The 16,497-nt window shown below is 32.0% G+C and overlaps 1 protein-coding gene across 1 annotated transcript in view; it reads left to right on the top strand.

Annotated features, from left to right (window-relative positions):
* LOC127724965 (uncharacterized) overlaps positions 1 to 16,497 on the top strand; it is a 58,996-nt gene that overhangs the window by 10,076 nt on the left and 32,423 nt on the right. The window contains exons 3-9 of the mRNA XM_052231965.1: positions 348 to 523; positions 7,852 to 7,995; positions 9,378 to 9,547; positions 10,285 to 10,471; positions 12,067 to 12,188; positions 14,548 to 14,656; positions 15,070 to 15,267. Coding sequence (XP_052087925.1) covers positions 348 to 523; positions 7,852 to 7,995; positions 9,378 to 9,547; positions 10,285 to 10,471; positions 12,067 to 12,188; positions 14,548 to 14,656; positions 15,070 to 15,267 — 1,106 coding nt within the window. The remainder of the gene's footprint in view (positions 1 to 347; positions 524 to 7,851; positions 7,996 to 9,377; positions 9,548 to 10,284; positions 10,472 to 12,066; positions 12,189 to 14,547; positions 14,657 to 15,069; positions 15,268 to 16,497) is intronic.

The raw sequence follows: 16,497 nt of genomic DNA, 5'->3' as shown, positions 1-16,497 counted from the left end.
TATAACTTTAATACGGTCCGTACCTTTATCTCAGAACAATAGCTAACACCTCACTATAACTTCAAGACGGCCCGTACCTTTATCAAAGAACAAAAGCTAACATTTCACTGCAAGTTTAAGACGATCCGTACCTTTATTGCAGAACAAAATCAAACACCTATTTGTAAGTTCAAGACGATCCGTAGCACCAGTTTGAGCGGAAGTCTCTGCTAGAAGTGGTAATCACTAAATCTGTACAAACCATTTCTGATAAAAAATACTATCTATTAATTACAGTACTAAATAAAGAGTATCTCTCTAGTATATTAAAGTACTAAATATTAAAAGACTATCTCTCTATATTACAGTACTCAATAAACTAGATGATCATATAGCATGTGAAGATGCCTTGAAGTTCGTTCGTTACTTCTTAAATATACCAAATAAGGAACAAGATCGTCTGTTTGGTTTAACAAATGCTACCAGTGAGTCTACAGAAATAGAGGATATCAAGCCATTTATTCCATTCTTGCGTTTATTTAAGGTAAGTATAGAACTGAACACATTTATCCCCAACGTGTCCTTGTGAGGCATCGCCTGGTGATTGCCCAATGATGCCTTTAGGTATCGCCTACTGTACGCCCAACGATTCCTCGAGGCATATAAGCTAAAATAATCTAGCTTATCTTTAAACCCCCTTTGTAGAGGAACCATATTTTCATTTGTGTAAACTGTAGAATAAGTGCTCTCTTTATGTACAGTGCTGTTTCTCCCTCCACTATTCGACATCTGTTGTCGAATATATACAAAGAAGTCCTACCCACACACAATTGGCGTAAGATCCTTTATTATAATCATGATAAGATAACGGTTCTTTAGTTTTTCGTTCGTTAATAGTTCAACAAATTGAATTCCCATCGCGTAATTGTTGTCTTTAATATTTTAAATACTTAATTAAGTATGGTATTCCTCACTTGTCTGAAGCTTTCACATTTTAAATAAAGTGTTCTATATTGTCTTCTTCCTTTACACATAACAAACATTTCAGGTCGATATGATCGTCTTTTTACATTCTGATCCTTTTGCTCTGAAGGATATATATATGAGACTGTGAGCAGATTTAAATTTTCTGGCAATCTCGCTTTATCAATATCAGAGTAGCAATTGATTTTGATAAATAACAATGATAATGATAATAATAGAAAGAGTAACTCAATTAGATTACACCAATTTTCAATGAGGCTCTCTTTAATACTTTATACAATATTATTACATTAAAAAGGTTTACAATACAAATTCAATAATAATGATAAATAGATATTATAATTTGAATTCGATAAACGATTATTCTATGGCATTAAAGTACATATATCAAGGCAATGTTAAAAGTACATAGATTTGTAGTTATTTTTAAATTCTAATACTGTGTTTAATGTTTTAATTGTACTAGGAAAAGCATTCCAAACTTTTGATTCACAGTACGAGAAACTAGACTTATACAACTTTGTATTTAACTATGAAATTATAAAGTCATCAAATGACGAAAATCTCCTATTTTATTTTTGGTTTCAAAGCTGATATGAGAAGACTCGATAAATATTCTGGAGCTTAACTATTTTTTGCCTTATACATTAGTTATGATTTATGATAATGTATTCTCATTGTAATCGCCACAATGTCACATTCGTGAAATAATTTGCTAGAAGGTTTGCTATAATTATGTTCGTCTAAAATTATTCTTGCTGCCCTCGTTTGCAGTTTTAATATACTATCTAATAGAAAGTCATTGCAGTTTCCCCATATTGAACAACAATAATCTAAATGAGGTAAAATGTAAGCATTATAAAACGGTTTTCTCGCTTTGTGATTCAGGTATTTCTTTATTCTCTTTAGTAAAGCTAAAGAAGACTTGATTTTTTTTACAAAAAGATCAATACGAGAAGACCAAAAGAGAGATGCATCAACAAAAATACCTTGAACCTTTTCAAATGTATTTCCTTTGATTTGCTGCCCTTTCTCGGCAAGATCATTGTATTCATCTGATGTAACAGAAAGCTTCTGTTTAAAGCCAGTTCACATAGCTTTCGTCTTGGATACATTTACAGCCATTTATTGTCATCACACCAGCGAAAAATATCTTGTAAAACCGTGTTAGATATTTTACTGATGCAACTCTTGTTTTCAAATGACAGATATGGTGCTATCATCCACAAGCAAATCGGTGTTATGAATAGGATTAAATGAAGGAAGATCATTTATAAAAATTAAAAAAAAAACAAAAACAATACAGGTTCTTAAACAAATCATTGAGGTGCATCCTTTTTTTGTTTTTGTTTTTTTACGTCTCGGTTAAAAATATATATGACAAAGTGGAAGTGAAATAGCATGAGAAGACATCTTTAAAAACCTTGTACTATTAAATGGTATCAAGAACTGTTGCTTTTCATTCATCTTGTGCTTTTAGCTTTAAAACAGTCATAACTCCGACGTGGTAAACGTTATCTGGTATACGACCCGACAGTTGTTTGTGTTTGGGTTTATATTAATAATTAAGATTATCTGTAATATCTGTGAAATAAGCTTTTAATACATCAGCAATTCTTTTTGGATCTATTTATAATATGATTTGTTACAATTTCTTATAATTTTAATGCCGGTATGACTGTCGGTTTTGCTGATATTATGCAAATGCTTTCATAATTTACTACTGTTACCCTTTTTGTGTTCTATAACATTGGTATACTAATATTGCTATGAGTTTTCAATGAGATTTTTTACTTTGTTTCTTTGTTTCTACAGAATCTATAATTATAAATATCTCTGATAAAAATCACGTTTTCTCCATGCTATCTCGAATTGTATCATTCATCCACTCATTTTGATATAAAAGTTTTACTCTCTTTTTTGTGATTGAAGCATGATGAGAAAAATATTCAAAAATGACGACAAAACTTCTTTGGAATCATAAATTTCTAGTACACTATCAAATGAACATTGTGATATGTCACATAATGTGATTGATAAAATCATTCTCATTTGAATATCTATAGTATTTAGTAGACCTGTACGTAATACATTCGTGCATTTTCTTTTTCGATTTTAACCCTCTTTTGTGAGAAACGCATACTGGATAGTGGTCACTGAAAGAATACTTTGGAATAGAAATAAAATGAATATCATCTGGTTCATTACTATAAATATGGTCTACCAAAGTGAAAGATGTTGCGACTCCAGTGGGAACAGAGAGACTATCTGAAACAAGTTTAAAATGTTTTTCAAATGGGCCCATTTAGCTGGAATTTTGCACGACGCCAAATCAATATTAAAGTCACTCAAAATAATTTCTTCTTTTATCTTCAATATCAACATTTGTCAACATTGTTTCAAGTTTTGTAATCCACTCTGCATTACTATTGGGCGGTCTAAGACTATGCATGTTCCCAAGTAAAATAGGTTTTTGATGAACTAAAAGTATTCAAATTGACCCTATATCTTCCTTTTCTAAATCATATCGTCTAATTGTGGTTAACAGTTTAGAAATATAAAATTGTGTGGAATAGCGTAAATCTCCCTGTTGACCTCACCTAATGAGAATTTGATTGCATGAATTTCTGATGTCAAATCTGACAAATTAGGCAACATGTTCACGCACGAGATGATGTTATGGCTTTTAAGACCTTGGCACCAGGAACATATGTATGAACATGGTCTGCAAATAACGTAAGGTTACAGTGGTCTCCATACAGAAAGTCTAAAGTATTGTCTAGAATTTCCACCTGCTGTTCCTCTAATTATAAAAGTCGGCTGTTAACATTAGAAAATGTACGGTTAGCTTGATAATGTGTTGGCCTCCGTAGGATTGAGAAATTACCAGCTTAATTCGCGGTAAGCTCTGTCTAACTGTTTAGCATATATTTCTATAGTCATCAATGCTAACGTGAACAGAGTCTCCATCTGATACGTTGTTAGTGCCCAATTGAACAACAATGATATCTACAAAATCAGGTTTGACTTCTGAGATGAACAGAATGAGGCGGTCTTCAATGTCTCTGATCCGTCCTCCACGAGTCTTTACCTTAGTTAATTTGGTCAGTTGACATTTTCCTTTGATACATTCTTTTGAGTGTTGAACTTCCAACAGTTTTTCTTGTCACTAGAACGTAGAAAATGTGGATATATAACTAGAGTTTACTTCACGGTCCGGGTACTAGTATTCTGAGTTTAGTTGTAACCTTTGTCTATCCATGTAGGTATGATTTTTCGTATTATAGTGTTTTCCGAGGTCCGTCCTATATGGAGAAGTTGGATTATTTAATCTGCTTGATATTACTTTTCAAACAACGTTACTGAAGGATCCAGGGGTAGATTTATTTGTAGCAGATACTTTTTCCTCCTTTTTTTGATTTGGTGTTTCTGTCACGGCCTCTGTTATAACGTTGACATTGTAACGTCACAGTACCCAAATTGCACCGAGTACCCAAATTGCACCTATTTAACAAAAATAGCTGCGGAAATCTTACAAGTTTTCTTTGAGACTAAACCATTTGTAATTTTATGATTTGACACTATACACGTCTTTCAACATAGGTAAACATGTTTAGATATACACAAAACGTTCACAGTATATATCAACTGATGAACCATTCACTGAAAAAGTAAAATCTACAGAAATGTCGTCATGCGACGTTCACAAAAAAAATCATCTTTTAAAAATGAGCAAATAAGATATGTTACAAGCATCCATTTCTAAAAAAATGAATATTAAACATGGACTAATGTCAAATTGTTCTAAATATTTGAAGAAATAGAACAAAACATCTGTTATTCAATTTTTAAGGATGTGAATTTAAGCTTGGATGCAATTTGGGTACTCCTCATTACAGAATCAAGGGTCGTTTGGAGGTCAGTTCAAGTCCATTTTTGTATGATAGAATACGGATTTAAAATTATATTGGTGTAATTATATAGTAAAATAGGATAGGTCTACAAAATAAACACAGAATGGAAACTTTTGTCTGGATCATAAAAAAACGTAGGTGGAAAAACTGTCAAAATAGGTGCAATTTGTGTACCCTCACGATTTTATCTTATTAGATTGGACATTTACTTTGTCCAAAAGCTGTTTGCTTTATTGACAAATGTCTTCTTGTACTGTATATCGCAATCGAATTCCGATTGAATGAGCTGTGCCTGTGTAAACACTTCTTCAACGGAGGTTAAAACTGAATTGGTTTGAGCTTTAACCGTGTTTTTTTATGATGCAAATTTGTCTTGTATCTCTAGAAACTGACTGTATGATGAGTCAATAAGACACTTAATGGCATCATTTAACTTCCTCAGAGTCTCCTGAGTGCTGACATTGTACAGAAAGAGGGGAATTTGTCTTAGTACTTGTTTTGTGTAGTTTATTGTTAGAGTTGGACGTGGGGTTGCTACTTTCATTTTGATAGTTTCTCCTTCCTCGTCGCTCCATTCAGTGTCGTTACATACATTAACGGTAGCCTAGTTGAAAGGTGTTTCCAGACGACGTTTTCATGTTCAACGCAAGTTTTGACATTCTTCATCTTCAATCTGACCAATTTCAGAATCACGAGCAACGTGTACCCGCATTTATATCCGATAACAGATGATCTATTTCGGACCAGAGCTCCTTGTTTTTCACAACTTTTCCGGAAGATTTAAGTTTCCAATTGCTGTTTTTCCAATAAATAATGTCACTTGTTATACCTCTAACTGCAGCATATAATTCCCCAGTAATATTTGTTTGCTTGTAGGTTTCAGGAACTGGTCCATTTAAATCTTTTTAACGTTGTTTGGTTCCCAAAATAGACTATAACTGGCTTTTGCCGATGGCTCGCCGTTATTCTTGTCACAATAATCGCAACAATGATTACAATACAAGTTGTGAAAATGACCATACCGTTATATCTTTTCAAGTATATCAAACGGTAAATCCAACGTAAATCACGAATCGACATTTCCTTTGAATAAACTGCATCCACATTGTAACAGTATAACTTGTCTCAAATGTAGAAAACAATATCGGGGTGTCCAGTAATGACAAATAACTCCGAGTAATGTCAGTAGATCATTAAAAAAGTAATCTCAACACTTTAAAAGTGATCACCGGAAATTAATAAAAAAAAATCCTACATTGAAGGATCTGGAAATTTTCAGGCATCCATCAGACGTCCAACCATCCAATAGGGGATGTATATTTTCCGGATCCCAAATTTTCAGCTGATAAGAAATTGAGCCCTTTATATAATGGATGTAGCTGTACTATTGACCTATTGTAATAACAATATATTGTCTTCGTGATATTTAAGGTCCATATGGTCTTCTTAATTGGGCCGTTCAAGTACAATATTGTCTCCTGTTGTCAGTTTGTTTTCGATCTATGAGTTTGACTGTCCCTCTGGTATCTTTCGTCCCTCTTTTGGCCGGCCAAGCCGTCGTTTTATATAAGAAGTAGGAGTATTGCAAGTGAATTTTCTACACCGTCCTCAGGCTGGTTGCAGATGTTGTTAAATAGACATAATACTCGGATGTGTAGCTGTGATTCAATAGGTAGTATTCCCGTTTGGATATTAACAGTTATGTCTGCTATACGGGTGGATAGAGAAAGAATTTGCTTTTGGAGTTTTTTCTGTATTTTTGACGAAATGACAGGATGTATGAGCCAATACATTTAACCCAGTCATGGAACGCATTAATGAAATTTGTTTCTATGCTTTGTTGTGTGCAATCGTACCGTTTAAAATTGGGAAAATACAGTAGAAACTCTATTAGCTGAGGACAAATTATTGGCTTCCTCTGTGAAGCAACGTGAGTTCAACAGCCGTTTATCTATTTTTTTCATTTCAGCAAGGATCTTTACAGGTGAAAATTCAAATCATTTTTGCCTTTACCTCATTTGCATATCAATGTGGATATTTAGGGGGTAATTATACCAATACTTCATTGAGAGTTGTCGTTTTCTATCAGTTATATAACATTTTCTTTGCTTCGTCATTTCTTCAAATTGTGCCTACAATTTAACGACCACGTGAACAACCAATATTGTATTCAGTCCAAAAATGAGACCGCATGCAAATCTTCATACAAATTGACCTTTGAAGACGGCCTTCAATTAAAAAATTGTATTTATTTAAATACTGAAGACCGTGCAGGCCGTTGTGTGATGTGACTAATATATACTTCTGAACTATTGAGTCTTTTCTTTTTCAAACCAAATGAAAAGTATGTCAAGATATGGCTATGCAACATGTGAATGAACGGAAGGGGAGAGTAATTAAACTTCAGTATGACAAGCCGTTCTCAGATGCGGATCCAGGATTTTGAAAAAAGGGGAGGAAAGTTCCCCCAAACCAGACAAAATTTATAGTGGAACCAGTTAAAAGTCTGGATTAACCATAAATGAAGCTTCATAAGACACCCAAACCCCCTCTCCTCCCCTTAAATCCGCCCTGGTTCTCGGCAAAACTATATAAACACTCAGATAAAAAATTAAAAACACACACTGAGATCGATTAATTGCACATTGAGATTTTAAAAAAACACACGCTGAAATTAAAATTTCAAAAATACACACTGGGAATAAATAAAACACACAATGATAATAAAAAATTACACACTCAGAATGACAGATTACACACCTAGAATAAAAAATGAAAATGTGTGTCGGAATATTTCTTGATAGCCTAGTTCTGATTAAAAGCAAAAAACAAACTCAGTGGAAAACATCTTTACTAACTTAACTCACGTAAATTTTAAAAAGAAAGAAGTAGCAAATACCTTGCAGCCAATAGTACATGTACAAACGTTTGCAGAGTACACATATATCTTATGAACCATGTGTCAATTTTACAGAATACAACATTACAGAATATGATGAAATCCTTGTCGTCTTCGTCGAAGATACAAATTTGCAACCAACTGATGTTTTTAGACTGTCGGGTACAGCTATACTTCTTAAAGGAAAATGACATGTCATTCTGCGAACAAAATCAAAAGGTATATATAGAAAAAGTTTTCAGGTAGAAAAAAATAAGATCAATGGATATGATCACAACACAAAAAAGTGAAATAATCAAAACATGACATCAAACATACGAAAGTATAAGTTAATAAGAAACTATATATCGGTTCCAATTTAACTGCATCATATCAAGGTTTTCACACATTATCATATTAATCTATGGACTTTTCAAACTTCTTGTGACTTAAATTATGTAATTAATATTAAGGACAGCCAAAATGAGTTCTTTTTTCGTGCCGGTACAACCATATTGGAATGGTTTGCCTCAGGGAGCTACCATAAGATTTTTTTTGGGGGGGGGGGGGGGGGGGGGGCTAGGATGAAAAATTTTTTCCTGCTTTTTTTTTTAGTCGTAATCTCTGTCCTGCCTTTTTATTTTTCGCTCTATTCGGACCTGCCTTTTTTTTACTAGTTTATCCTGACTTTTTTTACCTTAATTGTCATCCTGTCTTTTTTTTTTGCCAAGTTGCTCATCCTGCCTTTTTTTTACTCAGAACTCCTGTCCTGCCTATTTTTTTCAAATTTCATCCTAGCCCCTCATAAAAATCAAATGGTAGCTCCCTAAATGTTATAGACAGCATGTCAATATTGAAGGTGGAAGTAAAGTAGTGTCATACAGTAGTAAAATTCAAGAAAAACTATTTCCGTCACATCCAATTGCCTTATTGCGCTGATGTTCGGTTTTTTAAGTTAGTTTTTTGTCAAATATTGTTTCAATTAGGTGCTGCTTGAAGTTGAGCAAGATAGTTCATACAGCTGGTGTAATCCGTTACCTATCAGCATGTACCAATAACAATTCAGATCAGTAGTAAATTTATAGATTCCATACTGAAAAAATATCACCCAAGATACATGTACCAGGCTTATAAATATGCTATGCCAAACGCACGTTTCCTATTAGATTATAAGATTCATCACTGGCACTCGAACCAAAACAGTTGAAAGGTCAAATCAAAATATGAAGAGCATTTGAAAAAAAAATTCAAGAAAGTTGTACAATATCTTGCTGGATACTGGCGTCGAAAACTTTAGTGTTTAGAATAATTATACTTTTATAATAGCTAATTTTCGCTGATATATTGCTTACATCCACTTCATTCGAACTTTGGTGCATCGTTGTCTCATTGGCATTCATACCACATCTTCTTATTTTCATATACAATTATCTAGACAATACACCTTTAGATTACAAAATATAACTAATTGATAAAGGAAAGGTTGTTCAGGAACATATTTATATGTACTATGTAGAATTTTCAAGTTTCATTTTTTACTTGTCTTATAAATAACGCATTATACAAAAGTCATCTAATATTTAAATATGCACAGCTGAATTTTTTTTCACAATATTTTTCAGAATTTTCGCCCGTCATTGGATTTAGTTAGAAACTTTTTGATTGATCGTGATGGAGACTTTAGCACATGGAGTAATAATGTTTGGCAGCAGAATGGAATGAACTACATGAATGTCTTGCAGGCAGACACAGAATTTCTCAAGTTTTTCCCCGACGACATCATGTTTCAAATGTAAACTTTATTCTTTAAGTAGAATCTGATGCTTGCAGTAAGGACGCAGTGCCATTTTTCTCCTTTATCTTGTTTGATCCAAGAAATGTTTTACTCAGACCTTTTTAATGAGTACCAAACTTAAAGGAGAAAATATGGAATGTAATATCGGTCACAATGCAATATTTTGAATTCTTTGGAAATGCTCTTCATTTTAGGTACATCTATGAAGGAAGACTATTGAAAGTATCGGCATTATTGCAAAGTTACTTTGCAAAGAAATCAGCATGAAATATTTGATTCTATTATGTTATAGATATATAACACACAGTTAAAACCAATCAAAGTGGTGCTCAAATTAGTTTAAACAAATTGTGCTTTTTATAGTGGGATAAACGTTGCTTAGTCTTAAGCATGTAAAGTATTTTGTGCTTTTCCGTTTTAATGATGTTAATTAAAAAAAGCGTCACCGACTTCGTCTTAACGGTATAGATTGTTCAAAGGGTGTTTTAGGTAAAAAAAAAATACCACAAAATGTCCAAATCACCGTAACATCGTCGCGTTAAAAGCCGTATAACGTCGATTTTTGACGTTTTTCACTACCAACTACAGATTGGTTTATACAGCAAAGTTTAAGTCGGTGACCCTATGATTACTTAACATGAGTCGTCTTGGGATAAAAGGACACACTATTTCGCCACTAAGAGTATGGGTTGTGGATAAAAAAGGACTGTCGTCATTTAAATTCTTCTTTGTAGGTTGAAAAATGCATCCGATGGCTGTAAAGTTATTGAAAGTAAACGGTTACGACATGTAGTCCGTAAAAAACTGAGCAACATATTAAAACAAAGCCAAGACCCTCAAGAAAAATCAACAGCCGTTCGGTTATTACAGTCTTGTGGGGGAAATCTTAAACAACTGGAAAAATATGTCACTGATGCTGAGGTAAAGAAAATAAAGTAAAAACCACACAGAGCAGCAATTAATATTTATGATGATTATTCGTCTATGCTCGATGCGTTTTACTGTCGATATAATGTATAGACACTTGTCTATTGTTGAAGACGGTGTGTTCCCCTTATGATGTCTTTACTTTTTTTACTGGTCGTGAGATTACTGTCATATTGACGAGTACCCAACGTCATAATTTATTCGTTTCGAATATTTTGAATGGCATTTGTTCAAGTAATTTATTTATATTAAAACAATCTTTTGAACTGACGTTGCAAAACGCACCGTTAAAAAACGTGCAAGAGGTTTTCATGATCTTAAAGGAATATTTTATTAAATAATACTTTACACTATTAAATTCTTTTTTTACTGAAACGTCAAAATCGAACTCGACACTATCTGTCCAAGCGTTAGAATTTCGTCTACTTTTTATCTCCAGCTAGTTTTCGGATATTTATATTGAGGGAAATTCAATAAATTAAAACTAAACATAAGTGTATGTTGATTTAGTTCAATTAGATTAAGTAGTGTTTATATATAATTAAATTGTGTTAAACTCAATAGTATTTAAATATTTTCATTGTGAAAGATTCTGAAGTGCAGTAAATTCTTTATAGAGTGGTTATATGCCATTTTGTTCTTCTTTGTTGAAATGATTGTTTGTTTTATAGTGATTAAGATGATAACACAATGTTGACTGCTGTACCCCAATTTTTGACATTTTCACCTATTACGTCTCACACATTGTTGTCAATATAATAGAATTTTATGCGACTGTCATACAAGTGAGAGGTTTAGCTAGCTATTAAACCAGGTTTAACTCAGCATTTTCTGCATAAGGAAATGCCTGTACCAAGTCAGGAATATGACAGTTGTTTTCCATTCGTTTGATGTGTTTGAGCTTTTGATTTTGCCATTTGATAAGGGACTTTCCGTTTTGAATTTTCCTTGGAGTTCGGTATTTTTGTTATTTTACTTTTTAGTAGAGTTTATATTTTCGTTGCAGTGGAGTAATATATTCAAAATAGTTTTGGTTAAGGATTTTTATTAGTTTTTTTCTTATCAAGTTCTAATGTCAAATGTCATTATCAATAGTCCAGGACTAGACGATGACTCATGAACTCCATTCTTTTACAATGAAGTTTTTAATTATTTGTATACCCCCACAGCCAAATTATTGTGTTGGTTATAAAGGAATACACCATGTATGTTAATGTGCCTTGTCTTCACAATCGCTCATTGCTGGCTGCACGAATGTTGATGGAACTTTACACAGTTGTCGAAAACTACCTTAGTATGTGCATTATAGAAATATAATCTCGTTCCAACATTCTGAAAGGGTGATAATCGAACAAATAAACGAAGAACTAATTTCTTATGTTCAATTAAGATTCAGAAGTAAATGGTGTTCTATTTTTGTAATCTTTGTATTATAGATTAATTACTAGTATGAATATGTCCATAATGCGATTCTGTTTAATTTCTACATTGATAATTTCTATTACTTTTTTTTTTTAGAAACTCTTATTTATATATACTTTTGTGTTTAAAACACTCTTACTATTTACTAGAACTGTGGTTAATTTTAGATTTTAAATAGTTTCGACAGCAGCACAGCAAAAGTTTCCGCTAGAGATAAAGCAAAAATGAGAAGAATCTTGAAGACAGAGAAAGCTGATCCATCATTGATGACAAAAGACGAAATTGTAAAGTAAGCTTAACATCAAGATAAATAACTGATCCATCTTCATGACTTAAAAAAATATGTAAAGTAAGCTAAACATCTAGATAAATAACTGATTCATCTTGATGACTGAAGAAAAACATGTAAAGTAAGCTTAACATCTAGATAAATAACTGATCCATCTTGATGACTAAAGAAAAACATGTAAAGTAAACTAAACATCTAGATAAATAACTGATCCATCTTGATGACTGAAGAAAAACATGTAAAGTAAACTAAACATCTAGATAAATAACGGATCCATCTTGATGACTAAAGAAAAACATGTAAAGTAAACTAAACATCTAGATAAATAACGGATCCATCTTGATGACAAAAGATAAACATGTAAAGTAAGCTTAACATCTAGATAAATAACGGATCCATCTTGATGACTAAAAAAAAACATGTAAAGTAAGTTAAACATCTAGATAAATAACTGATCCATCTTGATGATTAAAGAAAAACATGTAAAGTTAACTAAACATCTAGATAAATAACTGATCCATCTTGATGACAAAAGATAAACATGTAAAGTAAGCTTAACATCTAGATAAATAACTGATCCATCTTGATGATTAAAGAAAAACATGTAAAGTAAACTAAACATCTAGATAAATTACTGATCCATCTTGATGACAAAAGATAAACATGTAAAGTAAGCTTAACATCTAGATAAAAAACTGATCCATCTTGATGACTACAGAAAAACATGTAAAGTAAACTAAACATCTAGATAAATAACTGATCCATCTTAATGATTAAAGAAAACATGTAAAGTAAGCTTAACATCTAGATAAATATCTGATTCATCTTGATGACTAAAGAAAAACATGTAAAGTAAGCTAAACATCTAGATAAATAACGGACCCATCTTGATGTCTAAAGAAAAACATGTAAAGTAAACTAAACATCTAGATAAATAACGGATCCATCTTGATGTCTAAAGAAAAACATGTAAAGTAAACTAAACATCTAGATAAATTACTGATCCATCTTGATGACTAAAGAAAAACATGTAAAGTAAGCTAAACATCTAGATAAATTACTGATCCATCTTGATGACTAAAGAAAAACATGTAAAGTAAGCTTAACATCTAGATAAATAACTGATCCATCTTGATGACAAAAGATAAACATGTAAAGTAAGCTAAACATCTAGATAAATTACTGATCCATCTTGATGTCTAAAGAAAAACATGTAAAGTAAACTAAACATCTAGATAAATAACTGATCCATCTTGATGACAAAAGATAAACATGTAAAGTAAGCTAAACATCTAGATAAATTACTGATCCATCTTGATGTCTAAAGAAAAACATGTAAAGTAAACTAAACATCTAGATAAATAACGGATCCATCTTGATGTCTAAAGAAAAACATGTAAAGTAAACTAAACATCTAGATAAATTACTGATCCATCTTGATGACTAAAGAAAAACATGTAAAGTAAGCTAAACATCTAGATAAATTACTGATCCATCTTGATGACTAAAGAAAAACATGTAAAGTAAGCTTAACATCTAGATAAATAACTGATCCATCTTGATGACAAAAGATAAACATGTAAAGTAAGCTAAACATCTAGATAAATTACTGATCCATCTTGATGACTAAAGAAAAACATGTAAAGTATAAAGTGTAAATAAATTAAAGAGGATGCAACTACCTTTCAAACCAGTTGTTTGGTGTTTTAGATATTTCGCCAATGATATATTCAAACCAGATGTTTAGTATTTTATATATTTCGCCAGTGATGTTTTCGAACCAGATGTTTGGTATTTTATATGTTTTGCCAATAATATAATCAATCCAGATGTTTGGTATGTTATATATTTCACCAGTGATGTTTTTCGAACCAGATGTTTGGTTTATTATATATGGATTGAATATATCATTGGTGACATATATTATGTATGTCACCAATGATATATTCAATCCAGATGTTTGGTATGTTATATATTTCGCCAGTTATATAATCAAACCAGATGTTTGGTATTTTATATATTTCGCCAGTGATATTTTTCTTTTAAGCTACATGTTTCTGACAAATAATTTTCTTCAAGGTCTAGACTCTAAATCTATTTATGTTTTTTTTTTACTTTTTTGAAAAGATGAAGGAAAATTGATATATTTTGCAGTGTCAAAAGTAATGTTATGAAATAGTGAGGTACACACATTTTTTTCATTAACGAGGCAAAACAACATGTATTTTCGCTGAATACGGGATATGATATTTTGTTTTTAAGCCGATGTTTCCCTTACCTTTGCAAAGGTTTGTGCCTTCAGCACTTTGCCTGAGACTAATCAAAAGGTTTTTGATTGATAAAAAACCCTCTATAACAGGTATTCTTCGCTGATCATGAATGACAAGCAAATGATGAATGGTCTTAATACAACTGCACTAGAAGAAGCTATATGTGACATTGGTGGTCAAATTAATGATATCAATCAGGTAAAAAATATATATCTTCCTATATAATGGTTGTTGATGCAATGAATAATTAACAATCATTCATACTGATTTTACCCGAAAATAATTCAGTAGGAAACAGTGTAAAGTGATTGGCATGAATTATAAGTTTTTATAGCATTTGTAACAATTTCAGTAAACACTATATGAGTCTCAATAATACAGATAATTTTAGATCAAGATATATAATATCTCTAATGGTGTAATTGAGAATAAACATAGCTTTCAATTTTTAGATATCCTGTTTGGTAGTAAAATTCTGAACATTTCAAAATGATTTCGATATTTTTTTTTTCTCATTCCCTGAATAGTACAGTCGGAATGGTTTTTTTCTTGCTTTGTGATTGAATGATCTTCTGACATTTGATGAAATAATTTGCTTATTCTTTACTTAGGCAAGGAAACTTAAATCAGTTTTACAAAGACTTGACAATTATAAAGATCTGACAGTTTACACAAAAGATAAAATTCTATGCCTGAAAAAACTACTTGGTACTTTGTCACCGAGACAAATTGGGAGTTTACCAAATGGACCCCTTGGTGAAGCTATTGTAGAGGGTTCTCTGGACGATGTCATGTTCTCCTGCCAAGTGGTAAGTTATAATGGTAACTAATATTGTATACATCTTTCTTCAACATTATTTAACGGATGAATGTTAGTAATTTAGGATAATTGCTTATGTTAATACTTGACATTACATCTTAATATTTTAATGCTTACTCAGTTGAAAGATTTGAATTAAAACCATTTGTTTGCCGTCATTCAGAATAAGATACTTGGGCGCTTTATTTGGATTTTTACAAGAATGAAAAACATTGAGTTATCAGAGCCCTCGACAATGTGTAAATTAGTAAAAGTACCATAAGATATAAAAAAAAACATTAACAGTACCAATTTAACTGCACCAGATGCGCATTTCGACAATAAATGTCTCTTCAGTTTTGCTCGAGATATATATTTGAAAATCCAAAACTTATTAAAAAATTATGATGATGATTATGATGGATGGCCGTTTAATGTCCAGCGGCAAATTAAATGCATATTCAGGTTGAGATCATGTTAATGTAATATCAATATTAACCCTGCTTTGTTTTATAAAAGAAATGACCAGCTTATAAACCGAAAAGTACAAAAAGTACAAGGGAGTTATGAATTAAGAATTCGTCTAAGTTTCATGAATCCTCTTACATGCATAAACTTTCTTTATGTTTATTAGCAAATGCATTTTGTGTGCACTTTTAAATACCAAATTCTCTCAAAAGTAGAATATTAAAGAACTATTTGACGTCACAAATACTCGTATGCAAAGACGTATTCAGTTCAATCACTTTAGTATTTTGATAATGTTCAGTTACTCAATGCGCTACCCATGAATAAGTTGAATACAACTGACTTCCTCGGAGTTGATTCAGAGAATCCCTAAACATCTGGTCGGTTTTTAAGTAAAAAGGTTGTATTTGCATTTTATAATGTTTCTTACATTTATCACGGATATCTATTTTTCATATTTTTTCAACATATTTAGCTCCTTTCATGGTACAAGTCACCTGCCATTTTCATGAAAGATTAGGGTTTTGGATTTCCTGTAGCGAAATTTAGGGTGACTGGGTCAATTTTCTACGTACTCTGAAATCGGAGAAATAGACTTTGGTCAAAAATTATGGCGACAGTAGTTTATCGATGATCAAAACTCGTAAATCGATTGGGAAGAGACAAATCCAAGTAATAAACAGAAACTGAAGGAATCGCACTAACCCCAAAAGGAGCGAGATCAGATGCGTCGACAGGGTAAGCATCTCCTACTTTACATGCGAATTCATAC

The sequence above is a fragment of the Mytilus californianus genome, unplaced genomic scaffold, assembly GCF_021869535.1.
Source record: "Mytilus californianus isolate M0D057914Y unplaced genomic scaffold, xbMytCali1.0.p SCAF_14, whole genome shotgun sequence".
NCBI lineage: Eukaryota > Metazoa > Mollusca > Bivalvia > Mytilida > Mytilidae > Mytilus > Mytilus californianus.
The sequence above is the reverse complement of the archived record's forward strand: the minus strand, read 5'-3'. Positions and strand labels throughout refer to the sequence as shown.